The sequence below is a fragment of the Panulirus ornatus genome, chromosome 43, assembly GCF_036320965.1.
Source record: "Panulirus ornatus isolate Po-2019 chromosome 43, ASM3632096v1, whole genome shotgun sequence".
In the NCBI taxonomy this organism is placed as follows: domain Eukaryota; kingdom Metazoa; phylum Arthropoda; class Malacostraca; order Decapoda; family Palinuridae; genus Panulirus; species Panulirus ornatus.
In genome coordinates, this window is record NC_092266.1 from 33,154,149 (window position 1) to 33,178,489 (window position 24,341).

Here is a 24,341-nt window from a genome sequence, read left to right on the forward strand (position 1 = left end):
ATGGGGTAGAATTAGGTTGAAAGAAGAGAAAACAGTATCATGTTGAGGTAGATTTGATTTTTTTTGACAGAAAAGTAATTGAGACAAATTTTATATATCATGACCAGTTGACTAAATGTTTTATTGCTTGTTATTTTCACAGGCTAAGAGTAAACGTGAGCTTGTAGCCTTTCTCCTCAGTGACTTCCTTTTGCTGACAACACCAAGCAAATCAGTATCTTCATGTACCTCTCTTGCTGCTTTGGAAAGAGCCCTGATGTCAAATTCATGCACAATGTACCGTAAGGTTAGATATTTTCAGTTGCCCTATCGTATCATTATCAGTGCATGCAGTAGTATGATCAGAAACTTAGATTTAGTGTATCTTACTCTGCAAAAGTTTTTCATACATTTCATATGTTTGCAAGTAATGATGGAGATAAGTATCAAATGATTGTTTTGAATTATCATAAGTTGGTAAGATATAATAAGAAATGTTTCCATTTAAAAATCATTGCTTTGCAAAGTATAATGTTCATATTGGTCATAATAGAACAAGGCTTTCTGTCTCCTTATAGTCTTATAACAGTGGAGGAGTGAATTAAAGATATTACTTTAAGAGTGTTGAAAATGAATGTTCTCATTTGCTTTATAACCTTTTCAGCCCATGTTCTTGACAGAATTGAGAGTTGAAGCAGACAGAGATTCAGAGACATGCTTTATTCTTACTAGTTCTGTTTGTGGTGATGTTGCTGTGGCAGCACCAACAACACATGAGCGTAATAATTGGCTTAAAAAGATTGCTATAGCACAAAAACATATTGTTGACACTGAAAGATCTATTCTTCATCGGCAGCAATCCAGTAAGTACATCATTCAGATGTGTCTGTCTTTTGTGGTATTCTTTTTAGTTGTTTTATCAAGTAAGAAACATGATGTAACAGATATACTCAAAAGAAATTTTCAAAAAGGTTTCTTTGGAACATATTTAAAGAATCAGATGACAGATTAATATTGAGGCGTTATGTGAACTGAATTTGCCAGTTGAAAATAAAACTCAGACACTTAAGATCCATAATACAAAAAGTGCTATCTGATGATTCACCCATTTTGGTGTATATCAGGAAGAACCAGATAAAGCAGCTTCTTTCAAATCTGCTTCATGATATCTTGCTTGACATACATCTTATTTTGTCTCCTCTGCCAATGTAATAACATATTATAACAAGACTTCCCGTTGTAGCAGTTATAACCTTAAAACATTTTTCCCATTGTAGCAGATATAACCTAGTAAACTTATGCCTCTAAAACATGATTTCTTATTCTACTTTCTGAAACTCCTCATGTCCTTCCCATCTTCTTTCATGACACCATAATTATACAACCTAACACAGTAAAGATATGTGGTATCAACATAACATCTGATCTCTTTATGAAGCCTCACATTACACAAGTAATTAAGTTTCCTCAAAGTAACTGGTAGTCCTGCTCGGATGCAAAGCATTCATCTCTTCTAAAAAGTTGCTCCTACTACAGAAAGGATTTATTCATCCTTATGTAGAGTACTACTTTCATATATGTGGTGGTTTAAGCCTAACCTGTTTTCCTGACAAAGAGAAGTTTGAAGCAACTTGTCACCTTTTCCATTCTTACCTCATAATTTGAACCCACTTTCCATTTGCTACACTGGTGTTCTTTTCCTTCTTCTGAAGATTTGACATTGGTTACTTTGGCCCAGCCTCATTGGCAAACTGAGTATGATTATTCCACAGTGTGAACTCACCACCTTGTTGTGTTGGATCCCTTTTCCAGTATTTGAAAATTTAGTTCTAAACTCAGCTTCAAGTACATTTGTAGAAATTAAAAGAAAGTCATGGAACCAGATGATTCCTGTTCATTTTTGTATAGATTTCTTTTAGTATTTTCTCATGTATTCGTAAGATAAAATGTATTTTACCTTAAAATTAACCCTGACCATTTTTCCCCAAGTACCAAAGAAAGAATACAAAACTTTTCTAATTATGATATTTAACTTTCATAGCAATGGAATTGCCTCATGGGAGCACATAATCTTGGAGTCTGAAATCGAACATGCATTAGAGTGATTTTTAAAAGATTTATTTTAGAAATGAAGTGCAAATATGTGTTTTGTTAGGTAGCTTATCTTGTCTGATACAAGAATCAGTTCCTTCTGAAGCTGGCTGGAGTTTCTAAGGGTAATTATCATAGCATTTTGGAAAGCATCTAATTATCATACTTTGAGCTCTTGATTAATTTTCTCATTTGGTGGCTCATTCATATGAAGCTATGGAGAATACCAGCTTATATGTTATGAAATATGATAGCAACAATAAAATACAGCTATTGCATTTCCTTTATCATTAAGGTAGTACATATGTTTGTGTAGGGGTTACCATATGATTTTATACAACTACACATGAGTCTTGGCTGACTTTTCTCTCTTTCATAACTTTACAGTCGTGTCCAATATTCTTATTTGTATCTGATGATAACAGCATAACATTACTGTACTTGTCTTTTCACAAAGAACTTTTGATTGCCCTACACTTACACCTAAACCTTGATTTTATATAATTTACATTATGATTGTGATGCCTGTCAGCCATTATGTAATTTGAATGTTTGTACAGTTTTTATGAATTCTTGAACTTTAATTTTCTACATATATTTCGAAAATTGTCTCCTCTATTGATGTTATATAAATCCCTTCAGTTTTGCCTAATGCTGGACTGATACCAAATGGTGAGCGTGAACTTTATCTTTAAAGCAAGGTGAAAAATTTTAGGAAGAGCATACATTGTGGATTTTTTACTGCCCTTATATACCCTTGCAGGAGGAAATTTGTTAGAAATATGATCCTTCTGCTTCATGTCCTAATTGTCTTGTTTACTTTTGCATGCCATTTTTAGAGTTATGATGCCTGTTTCTTTCTGCATGTTTTATACTGATAATAAAGAAATAATTTATTCCAATGAAATGTAGAAGATAGAAGATTTCTTGCAAAAAAGCTGTAGGAACAATGGTCAATTTAGACTGAATATATGCTTCAGCTTTGTCATGACTATTATAGTTCTTGCATTCCCTTTCAAAAATTGTTCTTGACAAGTTAATAATCTTAGTCCAGAGTTTCTTCCATAACTGAATATCATGTATTTTCCTATATTTCAATTAACTTATAGTGATACTCATTTATTATGAACATCAGCTGAACAGCAGTGAAAGTCTTAGATTTGCTCTTTGATGATATAAGTAAAAAGCTATACTGTGTTTCCTACCAATACAGTGGGATGCATATTTCAACACTAATCATAATGCTATGTGTATCTATATTAGTGATTATTATTTTACTGTGATATTGGTGTCCTCTCACAGAGCCAGGACTCAGTAACCCAGTTTCACAAGAAAACCAGCTAATTTTAATAAGGAATAGGTGAAACATAAAACTTTGAGGTGGTTTGGGTATATGGAAAGAATGCAAGACTGGGATTTACAAGGAGAGTGTATGATAGTACAATTAAAGGGGTTTGTGTGACATGGGGAAATAGGGAGAAAAATAGTGGAAGAATGCATGGGATGATGTATGGGAGGGAGACATGTAAGGACAGGGATAAGTGGAGACTCTTTTGCCATGGCCACCTCTTGAGGGAAATTCCTGGAGGGAATGGGCATCAGAAATATGGATAGATAGATAGAATTAGGAGCAGTTCTCTAATAAACTGAACTCTGGGCGTTGATATTTTACAAAAGTACATTTTATCTTATCAGGTTATAGAATTTATTCATGAAGTATATTTGCAGTGATTTTACAAAAGTACATCGGATTATTATTGTATTGATGTTTAGAAAAAGGAGGAAGTTAAGAGTCATATACCCCATACATAGACATAGGATGTGTTATTGCATCATATTGGCTTAATCTGTTTTATATATAAAACTTTCTTTTATGTATTGACCAGTGATTCATTATTCAAAGTTTCACACTCTTATCATGATCAAAAGGAGTTGTTCTCAAGCTGTCACCTTCACCAGATATCAGGCATTTATTTTCTCAGTTTTTGATAAGTTTTTCAGTCAGTTTACTTTCTACTGATATATCACTTTATGCCTATGTATTGCCTTTAGATTCACTTTAATGAATGTATCAATAAGAAGTGTGCATTTATCATAACTTATGTCTGTATTTCTTGCGTTTATGGTTTATTCTGTCTTCAGTTTTTTTACGTCTATATTTCTTGTAATTATAGTTTATTCTGTCCTCAGTTTTATTAACTGATATGCAGTCAGGGTGTCACTTGGTATGCACTTATATTCATTTCTATCCTCCACTCTTTACCCACTCATTTGATGTACTTTGAATGTTCTCTGACTATTCACTAGTAATTTTATGAGTGAATTTTGCAATGCCCATGACATTACACTGTGTTTCCATATACTCATTGGTCTCACTTCATAAATCAGTTTAGTGTGTGAATTCAAAGTGTAAGAAGCAATTTTATAAGTGGAAGTCCTTACTTCCTTTGAACACACTGGACATTTAAAAGCATGAGAGACTGAAATGCTTGGGAATTGAATGAGGCAATGTGTTTGAGCAAGTAGACTGTTGTTTTATCATATTTGGCTGATAATATTTTTGTCTGTTCTCCTTTTTTCTTCCATTTTTTTTTTTTTTACACATGTCCTTTTTTCAACCTTTCCTCACTCATTCCCATATGTATTAGTAATCTTATAAGGATTAAATTTTCTTTTTGAAAATATTTATGCATTTATTCTCTGTATACTGTGTATGATTTGTTATTTCATGAACATTAATTGTACATGTTTTCCTCGATGATAATCTTTTCATAATTCTGTCTTGTGATTACGAAAGAATATGTAAGATATTGGTCTATACACCTCCTCTGATAGAATATGCCATTTCTTGACAAAATGTATTATAAATACATGAAATACTCATACCATTTGTCAGCTTTCTCATAAAGGTTTCAGTACTCATTGCTTGCTGCTGTTTTATTTTTTAAGCAGCACTCTGAAGTCTATCCATCTTTCTTGCTGGGCTACCTGATGTTTTTGTTTTGTCTTTTTGATGTGTTCCATATAACTGTTGTAGATTTAGTTACTCTTGTTTCCTCTTTATTGTGTAGTTTTTGGTCTTTGTGTATAGCTTTAATTCTTTTACTCTCTGAGGATTGATTATTTATGTGTTCCTTTCCTTTAGTTTTGCTTAAAAAGTATTTTGGATTCTCTCCATTATGTCAGTGTCAGTTTGTTTTTGTTGGTGACTATACAACACAGTGGCATTCAATTTTGCTTCATGTATATGTATTTTTTATTTACATCTTTAGCTTTCTATTTCTGTAGTGAAAGTTTTCACTCTCATACTGCTCATCACCTGACTTGCTTATGTGATTTTGCTTTTCATTGTGAAACTCAGATTTCAAATTTTCATCTCATATCCCCTAGACCTTAAACATTTTCTTTACTCTCAGTTTCTTCCTGTTGCACCCTTGCAAGATATTACAATTATGATGTTGATTATTCCAAAATTTATTTGTTCAGCCTGTTCCTGGGTTTGGATGGTATTGCAGTGGAATTTATTAAAAAAGGGGGTGACTGTATTGTTGACTGGTTGGTAAGGTTATTTAATGTATGTATGATTCATGGTGAGGTGCCTGATGATTGGCAGAATGCTTGCATAGTGCCATTGTACAAAGGGAAAAGGGACAAAGGTGAGTGCTCAAATTACAGAGGTATAAGTTTATTGAGTATTCCTGGGAAATTACATGGGAGGGTATTGATTGAGAGGGTGAAGGCATGTACAGAGCATCAGATTGGGGAAGAGCAGTGTGGTTTCAGAAATGATAGAGGATGTGTGGATCTGGTGTTTGCTTTGAAGAATTTTTTTTTTTTTTTTTTTTTTTTTTTTTGCCGGTCTCCCGCATTTGCGAGGTAGCACAAGGAAACAGACGAAAGGAATGGCCCAACCCACCCCCATACACATGTATATACATACGTCCACACACGCAAATATACATACCTACACAGCTTTCCATGGTTTACCCCAGACGCTTCACATGCCTTGATTCAATCCACTGACAGCACGTCAACCCCGGTATACCACATCGCTCCAATTCACTCTATTCCTTGCCCTCCTTTCACCCTCTTGCATGTTCAGGCCCCGATCACACAAAATCTTTTTCACTCCATCTTTCCACCTCCAATTTGGTCTCCCTCTTCTCCTCGTTCCCTCCACCTCCGACACATATATCCTCTTGGTCAATCTTTCCTCACTCATTCTCTCCATGTGACCAAACCATTTCAAAACACCCTCTTCTGCTCTCTCAACCACGCTCTTTTTATTTCCACACATCTCTCTTACCCTTACGTTACTTACTCGATCAAACCACCTCACACCACACATTGTCCTCAAACATCTCATTTCCAGCACATCCATCCTCCTGCGCACAACCTATCCATAGTCCACGCCTCGCAACCATACAACATTGTTGGAACCACTATTCCTTCAAACATACCCATTTTTGCTTTCCGAGATAATGTTCTCGACTTCCACACATTCTTCAAGGCTCCCAGAATTTTCGCCACCTCCCCCACCCTATGATCCGCTTCCATGGTTCCATCCGCTGCCAGATCCACTCCAAGATATCTAAAACACTTCACTTCCTCCAGTTTTTCTCCATTCAAACTCACCTCCCAATTGACTTGACCCTCAACCCTACTGTACCTAATAACCTTGCTCTTATTCACATTTACTCTTAACTTTCTTCTTTCACACACTTTACCAAACTAAGTCACCAGCTTCTGCAGTTTCTCACATGAATCAGCCACCAGCGCTGTATCATCAGCGAACAACAACTGACTCACTTCCCAAGCTCTCTCATCCCCAACAGACTTCATACTTGCCCCTCTTTCCAAAACTCTTGCATTCACCTCCCTAACAACCCCATCCATAAACAAATTAAACAACCATGGAGAACCATGAAGAATGTATGTGAGAAATACTTAGAAAAGCAAATGGATTTTTATTTTGCATTTATGGATCTGGAGAAGGCATATGATAGAGTTGATAGAGATGCTATGTGGAAGGTATTAAGAATATATGGTGTGGGAGACAAGTTGTTAGAAGCAGTGAAAAGTTTTTATCGAGGATGTAAGGCATGTGTGTGTGTAGGAAGAGAGGAAAGTGAGTGGTTCGCAGTGAATGTAGGTTTGCGGAAGGGGTGAGTGATGTCTCCATGGTTGTTAAATTTGTTTATGGATGGGGTTGTTAGGGAGGTGAATGCAAGAGTTTTGGAAAGAGGGGCAAGTATGCAGTCTGTTGTGGATGAGAGAGCTTGGGAAGTGAGTCAGTTGTTGTTCGCTGATGATACAGCGCTGGTGGCTGATTCATGTGAGAAACTGCAGAAGCTGGTGACTGAGTTTGGTAAAGTGTGTGAAAGAAGAAAGTTGAGAGTAAATGTGAATAAGATCAAGGTTATTAGGTACAGTAGGGTTGAGGGTCAAGTCAAGTGGGAGGTAAGTTTGAATGGAGAAAAACTGGAAGAAGTGAAGTGTTTTAGATATCTTGGAGTGGATTTGGCAGCAGATGGAACCATGGAAGCGGAAGTGAATGACAGGGTGGGGAAGGGGGCGAAAATTCTGGGAGCCTTGAAGAATGTGTGGAAGTCGAGAACATTATCTCGGAAAGCAAAAATGGGTATGTTTGAAGGAATAGTGGTTCCAACAATGTTGTATGGTTGCGAGGTGTGGGCTATGGATAGAGTTGTGTGCAGGAGGGTGGATGTGCTGGAAATGAGATGTTTGAGGACAATGTGTGGTGTGAAGTGGTTTGATCGAGAAAGTAATAATCGGGTAAGAGAGATATGTGGAAATAAAAAGGAGTGTGGTTAAGAGAGCAGAAGAGGGTGTTTTGAAATGGTTTGGTCACATGGAGAGAATGAGTGAGGAAAGATTGACAAAGAGGATATATGTGTCAGAGGTGGAGGGAACGAGGAGAAGTGGGAGACCAAATTGGAGATGGAAAGATGGAGTAAAAAAGATTTTGAGTGATCGGGGCCTGAACATGCAGGAAGGTGAAAGGTGTGCAAGGAATAGAGTGAATTGGAACGATGTGGTATACCAGGGTCGACGTGCTGTCAGTGGATTGAACCAGGGCATGTGAAGCATCTGGGGTAAACCATGGAAAGTTCTGTGGGGCTTGAATGTGGAAAGGGAGCTGTGGTTTCGGTGCATTATTACATGACAGCTAGAGACTGAGTGTGATCGAATGTGACCTTTGTTGTCTTTCCCTAGCACTATCTCACACACATTTGGGGGAAGGGGGTTATTATTTCATTGTGGCGAGGTGGCGATGGGAATGAATAAGGGCAGACTGTATGAATTATGTATATGTGTATATATGTATATGTCTGTGTGTGTATATATATGTATACATTGAGATGTATAGGTATGTATATTTGCGTGTGTAGTCGTGTATGTATATACATGTGTATGTGGGTGGATTGGACCATTCGTTTGTCTGTTTCCTTGTGCTACCTCGCTAACGCGGTAGACAGCGACAAAGCAAAATGAAACTAATAATATTAAGATGTTCCTATTGAATAGATGAAAGTTTAATGGATTTCGAGATGAGATGAGAGAATGAAGAGTATTATGGGAGGATGGGAAATACCAGGTGTGAAAGGATATAGTTAATTTTTAGATGATATCTATGCAGGAAAGTGAGTCAGTTGTTGTTTGCTGATGATACAGCGCTGGTGGCTGGTTCGTGTGAGAAACTGCAGAAGGTGGTGACTGAGTTTGTAAAGTGTGTGAAAAAAGAAAGCTGAGAGTCAATGTGAATAAGAGCAAGGTTATTGGGTACAGTACGGTTGAGGGGCAAGTCAACTGGGAGGTAAGTTTGAATGGAGAAAAACTGGAGGAAGTGAAGTGTTTTAGATATCTGGGAGTGGATTTGGCAGCGGATGGAACGATGGAAGCGGAAGTGAATCATAGGGTGTGGGAGGAGGCGAAAGTTCTGGGAGCATTGAAGAATGTATGGAAGCCGAGAACATTATATCGGAAAGCAAAAATGGGTATGTTTGAAGGAATAGTGGTTCCAACAATGTTATATGGTTGCGAGGTGTGGGCTGTAGATAGAGCTGTGGGGAGGAGGGTGGATGTGCTGGAAATGAGATGTTTGAGGACAATATGTGGTGTGAGGTGGTTTGATTGAGTGAATAATAATATGGTAAGAGAGATGTGTGGTAATAAAAAGAGTGTGGTTGAGAGATCAAAAGAGGTTGTTTTGAAGTGGTTTGGTCACATGGAGAGAATGAGTGAGGAAAGATTGACCAAAAGGTTATATGTGTCAGAGGTGGAGGGAACGAGGAGAAGTGGGAGACCAAATTGGAGTTGGAAAGATGGAGTGAAAAAGATTTTGAGTGATCGGGGCCTGAACATGCAGGAGGGTGAAAGGCGTGCAAGGAATAGAGTGAATTGGAATGATGTGGTGTACTGGGGTTGACGTGCTGTCAATGGGTTGAACCAGGGCATGTGAAGCATCGGGGGTAAACCATGGAAAGTTCTGTGGGGCCTGGATGTGGAAAGGGAGCTGTGGTTTCGGTGCATTATACATGACAGCTAGAGACTGAGTGTGAACGAATGTGGTCTTTGTTATCTTTTCCTAGCGCTACCTCACACACATGCGGGGGGAGGGGGCTGTTATTTCATGCGTGGTGATAGGAATGAATAAAGGCAGACAGTATGAATTATGTACATGTATATATGTATAAGTCTGTGTGTATATATATGTATACGTTGAGATGTATAGGTATGTATATTTGTGTGTGTGGACGTGTATGTATATACATGTGTATGTGGGTGGGTTGGGCCATTCTTTTGTCTGTTTCCTTGTGCTACCTCGCTAATGCGGGAGACAGCGACAGAGTGAAATAAAAGTAAATAAATATCTGTGCAGGACAAGATATGTTCTTGGTAAGTACCGATTTTGAACATAAATTAAGACAGAAGTACATGAAAAAGAGATGAGGGAGGGAACAAATAAAAGTAAGTGATAGAATGATATGTAGGAGATGGAAGAATCAGAAAGGAAGCAGTGGATGTGATGGCAACCACGGAAATGTTGTTGAATTCAAATGATTATATGGTGATAGCAAAGATGCAGATTGGGACAAAGTGGTTATATAAATCTTGAAGGGTATAAAGCAAGGAAATGAGTAACAGATGAGATTGAATGAACAGGAAAGGATGCTGGAGCACAAGGAAAAGGTAGATTGAAAAGAAATGGACGTGAGTGGTAAAGTTTCAGTTGAAGGTTTGTGGTACTTTTTAAGGAAGATGTTATGAAAGCATCAGAGGATGTGTATGGCCAGCAAATGAAAAGAGGAGGAGAAAGTCTGGCTGTGTATAGTGGAATGAAGATGTTGAAAAGGCATAAAGAAACAAGAGTGGAGGTATATTGTATATGAAGTCTCTGCAGAAGATAATGTCAGTGGGAGTTAGGAACAGGGTTAAACAGAATAATAGAAAGAGTGTGATAAGGCAAAAGATAGGATAAGAGAGAAAAAGAAAGAAATAGACTTTCTCATGATCAGTTGATGTGGAAGAATAGGGTAATGCAAATTTAAGGTGATTCATGCTACTATAGTGCAGATGTATTATAAAACACTAGATCATGGTTGATTTAATTACAAATGCTTAGCTGTAAAGGTTATTCAGTTATGGAAGTTTTTCACTGAAATAACCAAAATTTATTGAAGCAGGTGAGTTATTTATAGATTCATTAAAATGTTAGTAGCCAGATACTGATATATACATATTCAAGCTTTAAAGCAATAGATCTGTTAGCAGCATTATTGTGTGTGTGTGTCTGTATATTTATAATTACTTAATTTCTTCCCCGGGAATCCCTTCTATCTGTATGAAACTCCCAAAGCACTTAAGAAGCTGACCACATCTACAGGGATTTAAGGGTAGATGGGCAGTTGTTTCTGGATAGATTTTGTATAGGTTTGTCATGACTGCTGGTTTCAGTGAAAAGGTTGGTTTGTGGCTGATTTTTGAGTTGTCTCTCATGAATGTGTATGTTTTCAATGGGAGATGGGATATCTTTGGAATGGGTCAGAAGTGTTGCATGAATGGGGCTGATTTAGTGTGGTAAATGTGGCTATTCTTTAACATGCATCAGATGTGGTTCATGCATGGCTTGTGGTTCATTGTGTTTAGGAAGGGGTGTCAATTTGTAGTTTGCCCCTCAAAGATTAGGGTAGTAATGATGTGTAGATTTTGAATTTATTCTTATTTCTAAAGATGGTTTGTGCTTAAGTCTGAGCCTTAGCAACATATCACACTCTCTCATAAAACAATATGACCCAGTCGCAATCCAAGCACTTGCAGGTATTTTCAACCACACCTGGGTACAAAACTATATCCCTAACATTTGAAAAGTTGCTGACATAATGCCATTCCTAAAGTCCTCCAAACCACCCACCTTCCCTTCTCCTATATCACTTCTGGCTTCAGTTACCAAACTCTCTAAAAGACGGATCCTCAAAGGAATCAAGCAAAATATCCCACTCACACTTAACAACATAGCTTCAGACCCAAGTGCTCCACCACCACCATACACATGGATCCCACACACCATATCCTAAATGGCCTCAACCAATTACAACTCCTGCTCCTCACCATATTTGTACCATACTTGTGATAACAGACACCAACAAAATGTTTGAAACTGATCCCTGACTCATCTTCACACAAAAAAGATACTTGACATCACCCTCTACATCAATGACAAAAAGTGGTTAGCCAGTTTCATAGCTGGTCACCATGCCAGTCACTCACAGTGACTTCACCTCTAAAACCCTTAAATTCTTCATTGGAGTTCCCTATGGAGCAGTTCTTTCTATATACCAAACTCTTCCTTCATGATCTCCCATTACCTCCAGCAAACCACGAAATGAAGGTCCTTTCATATGTAGACAAAATCACATCACAATACCTTAACACCACAGTAGCAACAACAAACATGCAGCACTGGATTACACAAATGGAACAGTGGCTCATCCAGAACAGAATGTCTGCATTTCCTTAGAAGTCTTCAGTTACTCTTTTAATCCCAGACAGAAATGAATCTGCTCATGCCCTCCAGTCACCTTGAAAGGAAAGTCCTTTCCACTGAACAAAACATCAACCAATCTAGGCATTAGATGTGACATGCTCATGATTTTTTTCAATCCCTACACCTACAAAATCAATATGAAAGCAACGCACAAGCTATATGCCCTGAGAACAGTAACTGGAACAGCCAGATTAGGACAAGAAAGAGAACCCCTTTGCTTCTTCTATGAACACTTTGTCTGAACTCTCCTCTTATAGATACACACACAGCATCACTATGCTTTATGACCCATGGTCCCACCTGGTGGATGTGTCTGGCTTCCTGAGTGCTGCTGGAGTTTCATAAAGATAGAAGCGACTTTCGGGGCAGGAAGTAAGTGAATATGCATAGGTGCTACTAGACTTTGCCTGCTTAAGCTTACACCATAAGTGAAGTCATCTTTAGCGAGGCTGTATATTGAGTGTAAAGTCTCATTAAAAGTTTCTCTTAGCCAAAGGAGTCCATCATTTCCTTGCTACTGGAAGTAATGCAGCCTTAGACTATAGGAGCCTCTTGAAAGTAGGTTCAGGATAACACCAGGACCTTTTCTTTGAAAGGGGTCCTGTTGCAGCTATGAATTGTAAACAGATAGATATATAAAGATACATATGGTGGTTTTTATTTCACACTTGTTTGCTGTTTCTCATTGTAGTGAGGTAGTGCCGAAAACATATGAAGAATGGCTGTGTTTGCTTCTGTCCATTCTCTAAGTTTTATGAATGATGCACCAACACTAGAGCCCCTATTCACAACCAGGCCCCACAGACCTTTCTTTGGATTCTTCCGACATGTCAATGTTCAATCCATTAACAGTGTGTTATTCCCATATACCACATTACTCTAATTTGTTCCATTGCATACACACCTCTCAACCTTCTGCATGTTTAGGCACTGATATCTCAAAGTGTCTTCTACTCACTCCTTCCATTTCCTCCTTGGTTCCCCCTTTTCCTTATTCCCTCCACTCCTGATATGTATACCATCATAGTCATCCTCTCCTCACTTGTCCTCTCCATTTGTTCAGACCATGTTCCGCACACCCTCTTTAGTTCTTTCATACATATCTCCTCTCATTACTACACCTCTCTCTTACTCTATAATTTCTAATTGGATGAACCCTCTTCACACCATATACTGTCCTCAGATATTTTATTTCCAGCACATCCACCATGTTATGTACATTATTTTTCCAATCTGGGGCCCATTTGTAGCATCCATACAACACCATCATGACTTTTTTTATGTTAGCTGAGATGGCATGGGCAATTAAATTCCCTTGTGATTGCCATCTCATTACTGATATATATATATTTTATTTATGTATCATATGGAGAGAATGAGTGGGGAAAGATTGACAAAGAGGATATATGTGTCAGAGGTGGAGGGAACGAGGAGAACTGGGAGACCAAATTGGAGGTGGGAAGATGGAGTGAAAAAGATTTTGAGTGATCGGGGCCTGAACATGCAGGAGGGTGAAAGGCGTGCAAGGAATAGAGTGAATTGGAATGATGTGGTATACCGGGGTCGACGTGCTGTCAATGGATTGAACTAGGGCATGTGAAGCGTCTGGGGTAAACCATGCAAAGTGTGTGGGGCATGGATGTGGAAAGGGAGCTCTGGTTTCGGTGCATTATTACATGACAGCTAGAGACTGAGTGTGAACGAATAGGGCCTTTGCTGTCTTTTCCTAGCGCTACCTCGCACACATGAGGGGGGAGGGGGTTATTATTCCATGTGTGGCGAGGTGGCAATGGGAACAAGTAAAGGCAGACAGTATGAATTATGTACATATGTATGTATGTATATGTATATGTCTGTGTGTGTATATATATGTGTACATTGTGATATATAGGTATGTATATTGTGCGTGTGTGGACATGTATGTATATACATGTGTATGTGGGCGGGTTGGGCCATTCTTTCGTCTGTTTCCTTGCGCTACCTCGCTAACGCGGGAGACAGCGACAAAGCAAAATATAAATTATTTTTGCTTTGTCGCTGTCTCCCGCGTTTGCGAGGTAGCGCGAGGAAACAGACAAAAGAAATGGCCCAACCCACCCCCATACACAATGTATATACATACACGTCCACACATGCAAATATACATACCTATACATCTTAATTTTTTTTTTTTTTTTTTTTTTTATACTTTGTCGCTGTCTCCCGCGTTTGCGAGGTAGCGCAAGGAAACAGACGAAAGAAATGGCCCCCCCCCCCATACACATGTACATACACACGTCCACACACGCAAATATACATACCTACACAGCTTTCCATGGTTTACCCCAGACGCTTCACATGCCTTGATTCAATCCACTGACAGCACGTCAACTCCTGTATACCACATGACTCCAATTCACTCTATTCCTTGCCCTCCTTTCACCCTCCTGCATGTTCAGGCCCCGATCACACAAAATCTTTTTCACTCCATCTTTCCACCTCCAATTTGGTCTCCCTCTTCTCCTCGTTCCCTCCACCTCCGACACATATATCCTCTTGGTCAATCTCTCCTCACTCATTCTCTCCATGTGCCCAAACCATTTCAAAACACCCTCTTCTGCTCTCTCAACCACGCTCTTTTTATTTCCACACATCTCTCTTACCCTTACGTTACTTACTCGATCAAACCACCTCACGCCACACATTGTCCTCAAACATCTCATTTCCAGCACATCCATCCTCCTGCGCACATCTCTATCCATAGCCCACGCCTCGCAACCATACAACATTGTTGGAACCACTATTCCCTCAAACATACCCATTTTCGCTTTCCGAGATAATGTTCTCGACTTCCACACATTTTTCAAGGCTCCCAAAATTTTCGCCCCCTCCCCCACCCTATGATCCACTTCCGCTTCCATGGTTCCATCCGCTGACAGATCCACTCCCAGATATCTAAAACACTTCACTTCCTCCAGTTTTTCTCCATTCAAACTCACCTCCCAATAGTAGAGGATGTGTGGATCAGGTGTTTGCTTTGAAGAATGTATGTGAGAAATACTTAGAAAAGCAAATGGATTTGTATGTAGCATTTATGGATCTGGAGAAGGCATATGATAGAGTTGATAGAGATGCTCTGTGGAAGGTATTAAGAATATATGGTGTGGGAGGCAAGTTGTTAGAAGCAGTGAAAAGTTTTTATCGAGGATGTAAGGCATGTGTACGTGTAGGAAGAGAGGAAAGTGATTGGTTCTCAGTGAATGTAGGTTTGCGGCAGGGGTGTGTGATGTCTCCATGGTTGTTTAATTTGTTTATGGATGGGGTTGTAAGGGAGGTAAATGCAAGAGTCCTGGAAAGAGGGGCAAGTATGAAGTCTGTTGGGGATGAGAGAGCTTGGGAAGTGAGTCAGTTGTTGTTCGCTGATGATACAGCGCTGGTGGCTGATTCATGTGAGAAACTGCAGAAGCTGGTGACTGAGTTTGGTAAAGTGTGTGGAAGAAGAAAGTTGAGAGTAAATGTGAATAAGAGCAAGGTTATTAGGTACAGTAGGGGTGAGGGTCAAGTCACATCTTAATGTACACATATATACACACACACAGACACACACATATATACCCATGCACACAATTCACACTGTCTGCCTTTATTCATTCCCATCGCCACCTCGCCACACATGGAATACCATCCCCCTCCCCCCTCATGTATGCGAGGTAGCACTAGGAAAAGACAACAAAGGCCCCATTTGTTCACACTCAGTCTCTAGCTGTCATGCAATAATGCCCGAAACCACAGCTCCCTTTCCACATCCAGGCCCCACAGAACTTTCCATGGTTTACCCCAGACGCTTCATATGCCCTGATTCAATCCACTGACAGCACGTCAACCCCGGTATACCACATCGATCCAATTCACTCTATTCCTTGCCCTCCTTTCACCCTCCTGCATGTTCAGAACCCGATCACGCAAAATCTTTTTCACTCCATCTTTCCACCTCCAATTTGGTCTCCCACTTCTCGCTCCCTCCACCTCCGACACATATATCCTCTTGGTCAATGTTTCCTCACTCATTCTCTCCATGTGCCCAAACATTTCAAAACACCCTCTTCTGCTCTCTCAACCATGCTCTTTTTATTTCCACACATCTCTCTTACCCTTACATTACTTACTTGATCAAACCACCTCACTCCACACATTGTCCTCAAACATCTCATTTCCAGCACATCCACCCTCCTGCGCACAACTCTATCCATAGCCCACGCCTCGCAACCATACAACATTGTTGGAACCACTATTCCTTCAAACATACCCATTTTTGCTTTCCGAGATAATGTTCTCGACTTCCACACATTCTTCAAGGCTCCCAGGATTTTCACCCCCTCCCCCACCCTATGATTCACTTCCGCTTCCATGGTTCCATCCGCTGCCAGATCCACTCCCAGATATCTAAAACACTCTACTTCCTCCAGTTTTTCTCCATTCAAACTTACCTCCCAATTGACTTGACCCTCAACCCTACTGTACCTAATAACCTTGCTCTTATTCACATTCACTCTTAACTTTCTTCTTTCACACACTTTACCAAACTCAGTCACCAGCTTCTGCAATTTCTCGCATGAATCAGCCACCAGCGCTGTATCATCAGCGAACAACAACTGACTCACTTCCCAAGCTCTCTCATCCACAACAGACTTCATACTTGCCCCTCTTTCCAAAACTCTTGCATTTACCTCCCTAACAACCCCATCCATAAACAAATTAAACAACCATGGAGACATCACACACCCCTGCCGCAAACCTACATTCACTGAGAACCAATCACTTTCCTCTCTTCCTACATGTACACATGCTTTACATCCTCGATAAAAACTTTTCACTGCTTCTAACAACATTTATATTCTAACAAATATAAATATAATAAATATATAAAAAAAGATTTTGTGTGATCTGTGCCTGAACATGCAGGAGGGTGAAAGGAGGGCAAGGCATAGAGTGAATTGGATCGATGTGGTATACTGGGGTTGACGTGCTGTCAGTGGATTGAATCAGGGCATGTGAAGCGTCTGGGGTAAACCATGGAAAGCTGTGTAGTTATGTATATTTGCGTGTGTGGACGTATATATATACATGTGTATGGGGGTGGGTTGGGCCATTTCTTTCTTCTGTTTCCTTGCGCTACCTCGCAAACGCGGGAGACCGACAAAGCAAAAAAAATATATATATATATATATATATATATATATATATATATATATATATATATATATATATATATCCCTGGGGATAGGGGATTAAGAATACTTCCCACGTATTCCCTGCGTGTCGTAGAAGGCGACTAAAAGGGGAGGGAGCGGGGGGCTGGAAATCCTCCCCTCTCGTTTTTTTTTTTTTTTTTTTCAATTTTCCAAAAGAAGGAACAGAGAATTGGGCCAGGTGAGGGTATTCCCTCAAAGGCCCAGTCCTCTGTTCTTAACGCTACCTCGCTAATGCGGGAAATGGCGAATAGTTTGAAAAAAAAGATATATATAATATAATATAATATACTTATATTTATTATACTTTGTCGCTGTCTCCCGCTTTAGCGAGGTAGCGCAAGAAAACATTCCGCCAATCCTCAGGCACCTCACCATGAATCATACATACATTAAATAACCTTACCAACCAGTCAACAATACAGTCACCCCCTTTTTTAATAAATTCCACTGCAATACCATCCAAACCTGCTGCCTTGCCGGCTTTCATCTTCCCTCCCCATTTGCCCCCTTCACTGAAGTTCCCATTTGCTCCCTTGTCTTACGCACTTTATTTACCTCCTTCCAGAACATCTTTTTATTCTCCTTAAAATTTAATGATACTCTCTCACCCCAACTCTCATTTGCCCTATTTTTCACCTCTTGCACCTTTCTCTTGACCTCCTGCCTCTTTCTTTTATACATCTCCCACTCATTTGCATTTTTTCCCTGCAAAAATCATCCATATGCCTCTCTCTTCTCTTTCACTAACAATCTTACTTCTTCATCCCACCACTCACTACCCTTTCTAATCAACCCACCTCCCACACTTCTCATGCCACAAGCATCTTTTGCGCAAGCCATCACTGCATCCCTAAATACATCCCATTCTTCCCCCACTCCCCTTACCTCCTTTGTTCTCTCCTTTTTCCATTCTGTACTCAGTCTCTGCTGGTACTTCCTCACACAAGTCTTCTTCCCAAGCTCACTTACTCTCAGCACCCTCTTCACCCCAACATTCTCTCTTCTGAAAAGCCATACAAATCTTCACCTTCGCCACCACAAGATAATGATTAGACATCCCTCCAGTTGCACCTCTCAGCACATTAACATCCAAAAGTCTCTCTTTCACGCGCCTGTCAATTAACACGTAATCCACTAACGCTCTCTGGCCATCTCTCCTACTTACATACGTATACTTATGTATATCTTGCTTTTTAAACCAGGTATTCCCAATCACCAGTCCTTTTTCAGCACATAAATCTACAAGCTCTTCACCATTTCTGTTTACAACACTGAACACCCCATGTATACCAATTATTCCCTCAACTGCCACATAACTCACCTTTGCATTCAAATCACCCATCACTATAACCCGGTCTTGTGCATCAAAACCACTAAAACACTCATTCAGCTGCTCCCAAAACACTTGCCTCTCATGATCTTTCTTCTCATGCCCAGGTGCATATGCACCAATAATCACCCATCTCTCTCCATCAACTTTCAGTTTTACCCATATTAATCTAGAATTTACTTTCTTACATTCTATCACATACTCCCACAACTCCTGTTTCAGGAGAAGTGCTACTCCTTCCCTTGCTCTTGTCCTCTCACTAACCCCTGACTTTACTCCCAAGACATTCCCAAACCACTCTTCCCCTTTACCCTTAAGCTTCGTTTCACTCAGAGCCAAAACATCCAGGTTCCTTTCCTCAAACATACCACCTATCTCTCCCTTTTTCACATCTTGGTTACATCCACACACATTTAGACACCCCAATCTGAGCCTTCGAGGAGGATGAGCACTCCCCGCGTGACTCCTTCTTCTGTTTCCCATTTTAGAATGTTAAAATACAAGGAGGGGAGGATTTCTGGCCCCCTGCTCCCGTCCCCTCAAGGCGCCTTCTATGACACGTGAGGAACGCGTGGGAAGTATTCTTTCTCCCCTATCCCCAGGGATAATATATATATATATATATATATATATATATATATATATATATATATAGTGAATGTAGGTTTGCGGCAGGGCTGTGTGATGTCTCCATGGTTGTTTAATTTGTTTATGGATGGGGTTGTTAGGGAGGTGAATGCAAGAGTTTTGGAAAGAGGGGCAAGTATGAAGTCTGTTGGGGATGAGAGAGCTTGGGAAGTGAGTCAGTTGTTGTTCGCTGATGATACAGCGCTGGTGGCTGATTCATGTGAGAAACTGCAGAAGCTGGTGACTGAGTTTGGTAAAGTGTGTGAAAGAAGAAAGTTAAGAGTAAATGTGAATAAGAGCAAGGTTATTAGGTACAGTAGGGTTGAGGGTCAAGTCAATTGGGAGGTGAGTTTGAATGGAGAAAAACTGGAGGAAGTGAAGTGTTTTAGATATCTGGGAGTGGATCTGGCAGCGGATGGAACCATGGAAGCGGAAGTGGATCATAGGGTGGGGGAGGGGGCGAAAATTCTGGGAGCCTTGAAGAATGTGTGGAAGTCGAGAACATTATCTCAGAAAGCAAAAAAGGGTATGTTTGAAGGAATAGTGGTTCCAACAATGTTGTATGGTTGCGAGGCGTGGGCTATGGATAGAGTTGTGCGCAGGAGGATGGATGTGCTGGAAATGAGATGTTTGAGGACAATGTGTGGTGTGAGGTGGTTTGATCGAGTAAGTAACGTAAGGGTAAGAGAGATGTGTGGAAATAAAAAGAGCGTGGTTGAGAGAGCAGAAGAGGGTGTTTTGAAATGGTTCGGGCACATGGAGAGAATGAGTGAGGAAAGATTGACCAAGAGAATATATGTCGGAGGTGGAGGGAACGAGGAGAAGTGGGAGACCAAATTGGAGGTGGAAAGATGGAGTGAAAAAGATTTTGTGTGATCGGGGCCTGAACATGCAGGAGGGTGAAAGGAGGGCAAGGAATAGAGTGAATTGGAGCGATGTGGTATACCGGGGTTGACGTGCTGTCAGTGGATTGAATCAAGGCATGTGAAGCGTCTGGGGTGAACCATGGAAAGCTGTGTAGGTATGTATATTTGCGTGTGTGGACGTATGTATATACATGTGTATGGGGGTGGGTTGGGCCATTTCTTTCGTCTGTTTCCTTGCGCTACCTTGCAAACGCGGGAGACAGCGACAAAGCAAAAAAAAAAAAAAAAAATATATGTATATATATATATATATATATATATATATATATATATATATATATATATATATATATATATATATATATGTATATATATATATATATATATACATACATATACATACATATATACATGCACACACATACACACATATATATATATATATATATATATATATATATATATATATATATATATATATACACAGTCATATACATCAATTCATGTGTACCATAAAAAATATTCTTAAATTACTGAAAATAAGGAAAATACTTTCATTAAATCAAAACATATGATGTAAATGCCTTACTTCAATATATATATATATATATATATATATATATATATATATATATATATATATATATATATATATAGATAAGAGGTAAGATTGTAATTCAATAGAAATTCAGATAGTTATATTTAACATGTATTTTTCAGTGGATGCTACACTACATGTTTCTTAGAGACAATCCACCTCATCAGGTGGAAACAGCTCATAAAGTTTTTAAATCCCAACACCAACACATAAACTCCAGTCTGTTACTGCTATGCTGAGGTATACTTCGGCATTGTAGTGACAGGTACCCAACTTGTTTGTTCAAATTACCTTGGTTCATTTGGATAAGTTGCTTTCATTCATGATTTGTACTTTAAGAGTTTCATGTCTCTTTTAAATGGAAAATATTTGGGTATAGCTAGCTTGTTGCCAGGGTAATGCAGTTAACTCACAATCCATTATAATTAAGCTCATTTCCTGCACAAGGTAAGGTTAATGGAGTGTTGTTGATTTTGATACTTGCAATGCTGGGAACTTTTTGTTTTAAGGTCATTGTAAAAGCCTAGTTGCCTGAAAGGATTACAGGTAACCATGATATATGATAAACATAGAACTTTTAAATTGTCATTTAGATACTCCTTTACTGTGCTTTACTGATGTGTAAAGTATATAGTTTTATCTAATCTATTATTGGAGTGATGGATCTTTATCAGTACTATTATTTTCTTTGCAGTGATCAAAATGTTGATTTTTATGTATATATGATCCTTGACTTTTTTGTTTATTTCTTTTTATTACAGGAGCTGGTTGATTTAGAGAAAAAAGCTGATATTTTGTGGTTATATATTTCTTCCATATTGTTTTGATTTAGGAATAAATGGCTCTACCATGTTTTATGAATGCTGTCTTCCATTTCTCTCAAATGACAATAATCTCCATTTTTTGATTTAAAAGAAGAGAAAGACATGAGCATAATGGGGCGAGTATTAGTGACTGTCATGGCAGGAGTATCCTTATATGAGAGACAAAGTGAGGGTAAGGAAACCTTTAAAATTAGCATCCTGAAATACAGCATGATACTGATTTCCAGGACACTGCAATGCATGCAAACAGACTAATGCAGTGCAGCATGATTCTCACAAATTGTTTTAGAAAAATGTTAACACTGTCTTGCTAGGTAAGCTAACACTTGATATTATTATGGAATTGGTTTCATATATATATATATATAGATTATTTTTTTTGGTATACATAATCGTTGTTTCCCGCGTCAATGAGGTAGCGCCAGGAAACAGACGAAGAATGGCCCATCCACTCATGTCCATTTGGACAATTACTTGTTTACTGAATGGCATCCTAGCTACATCTCTTCATTGTATATCAATTTACTTATATATTTCTTTCCTGTATCTCCCCTGATGATGTGATTATTACACAGAAGTACACATGGGAACTTATTGTGTTTCATTTCCCTGTGGACTCATAGGAATATACTTGATCACATGCTAAATTGTGATCCTTTCCAATATATATACATAAACGCCCATACACGCACATATACATACCTATACATTTCAATGTATATATACATGTACATACACAGACATATACATATATGCACATGCACATATCCATACTTGCTGCCTTCATCCATTCCCGTTGCCACCCCACCACATTCGTTTACACTCAGTCTCTAGTTGTCATGTGTATTGTACCAAAACCACAGCTCCCTTTCCATATCCAGGCCCCACAAAACTTTCCATGGTTTACCCCAGATGCTTCACATACTATTTGCTATTTCCCGTATTGGGGAGGTAGCATTAAAAACAGAGGACTGAGCCTTTGAGGGAATCTCCTTGCTTGGCCCCCTTCTGTGTTCCTTCTTTTGGAAGATTAAAAAGAAGAGGGGAGGATTTCCAGCCCCCTGCTCCCCCTTTTAGTCACCTTCTACGACACATAGGGAGTACATGGGAAGTATTCTTTCCCCCCTATCCCCAGGGATATATGTGTTATTTGTATCTAATTATTATACTTGATTGCCATCTCCTGTGTCAGCAAGGTAGCACCAGGATACAGGTGAAGAAAGGTCCATCCACTCACATCCACACAAACACACACACACACACACACACACACACACACACACACACACATATTGTTATTATCATCATTATTGTACTTAACCGCCGTCTTCTGCATTGGCGAGTTAGTGCAAGGAAACAGACAAGGAATGGCCCTACCAACTCCCATACACATGTATATACTTAAACGCCCACACACGCACATATTTATACATATACATTTCAACATATACATACATATACATACACAGACATATCCATATATACACATGTACATATCCATACTTGCTGCCTTCATCCATTCCTGTTACCAGCCTGCCAGACACGAAATAGCATATCCCCCCACGGCGAGGCAGTGCTGGGAACAGACAAAAAAGGCCACGTTCCTTCACATTCAGCCTCTAGCTGTCATGTGTAATGTACCAAAACCACAGCTCCATTTCTACATCCAGGCCCCACAGATCTTTCCATTGTTTATCCCAGACATTTCACATGCCCTGGTTCAATCCATTGACAGCACGTCGACCCCAGTATATCACATTGTTCCAATTCACTCAATTCCTTGAACACCTTTCACCCTCCTGTAAGTTCAGGCCCCAATTGCTCAAAATCTTTTTCACTCCATCCTTCCACCTCCAATTTGGTCTCCCGCTTCTCCTTGTTCCCTCCACCTCTGACACATATATCCTCTTTGTCAATCTTTCTTCACTCATTCTCTCTCTGTGTCCATACCATTTCAAAACACCCTCTTCTGCTCTCTCAACCACACCCATGACTCGCACCAATATAGCATTGTTGGAACCACTATTCCTTCAAACCTATCCATTTTTGCTCTCTGAGATAATGTTCTTGCCTTCTGCACATTCTTCAATGCTCCTAGAACCTTTGCAGGGAGTGACAGGGTGGCGATAGGAATGGATGAAGGCAGCTGAGTGAGTGTGTTAGCAACTTTGATGCATGAGACCGGGTAATAGTGATGGGTGATTTGAATGCTAAGGTGAGTAATGTGGCAGTTGAGGGTATAATTAGAGTACATGGGGTGTTCAGTGTTGTAAATGGAAATGGTGAAGAGCTTGTAGATTTGTGTGCTGAAAAAGGAGTGGTGATTGGGAATACCTGGTTTAAAAAGAGAGCTATACATAAGTATACGTATGTAAGTAGGAGAGATGGCCAGAGAGGATTATTGGATTATGTTTGAATTGATAGGTGTGTGAAAGAGAGACTTTTGGATGTTAATGTGCTGAGAGGTGCAACTGGAGGGATTATCTTGTAGAGGCGAAGGTGAAGATTTGTAGAGGCTTTCAAAAAAGAAGAATGTTGGGGTGAAGAGAGTGGTGAGAGTAAGTAAGGTTGGAAAGAAGACTTGTGTGAGGAACTACCCGGAGAGATTGAGTGCAGAATGGAAAAGGGTGAGAGCAAATGATGTAAGGGGAGTCGGGGAGGAATGGGATGTATTTATGGAAGCATTGATGGCTTGCGCAAAAGATGCTTGTGGCATGAGAAAGTTG

General features: G+C 39.4%; 1 protein-coding gene across 12 annotated transcripts in view; it reads left to right on the forward strand.

Moving 5' to 3' along the window:
• LOC139762542 (intersectin-1-like) overlaps positions 1 to 24,341 on the forward strand; it is a 382,245-nt gene that overhangs the window by 336,444 nt on the left and 21,460 nt on the right. For 10 of the 12 annotated variants that reach the window (XM_071687541.1, XM_071687544.1, XM_071687545.1 and 7 more), the window contains 3 exons: positions 143 to 286; positions 644 to 842; positions 21,707 to 21,787. In XM_071687541.1, coding sequence (XP_071543642.1) covers positions 143 to 286; positions 644 to 842; positions 21,707 to 21,787 — 424 coding nt within the window. The remainder of the gene's footprint in view (positions 1 to 142; positions 287 to 643; positions 843 to 21,706; positions 21,788 to 24,341) is intronic. The other 2 variants (XM_071687542.1, XM_071687546.1) reach the window with 1 other exon arrangement.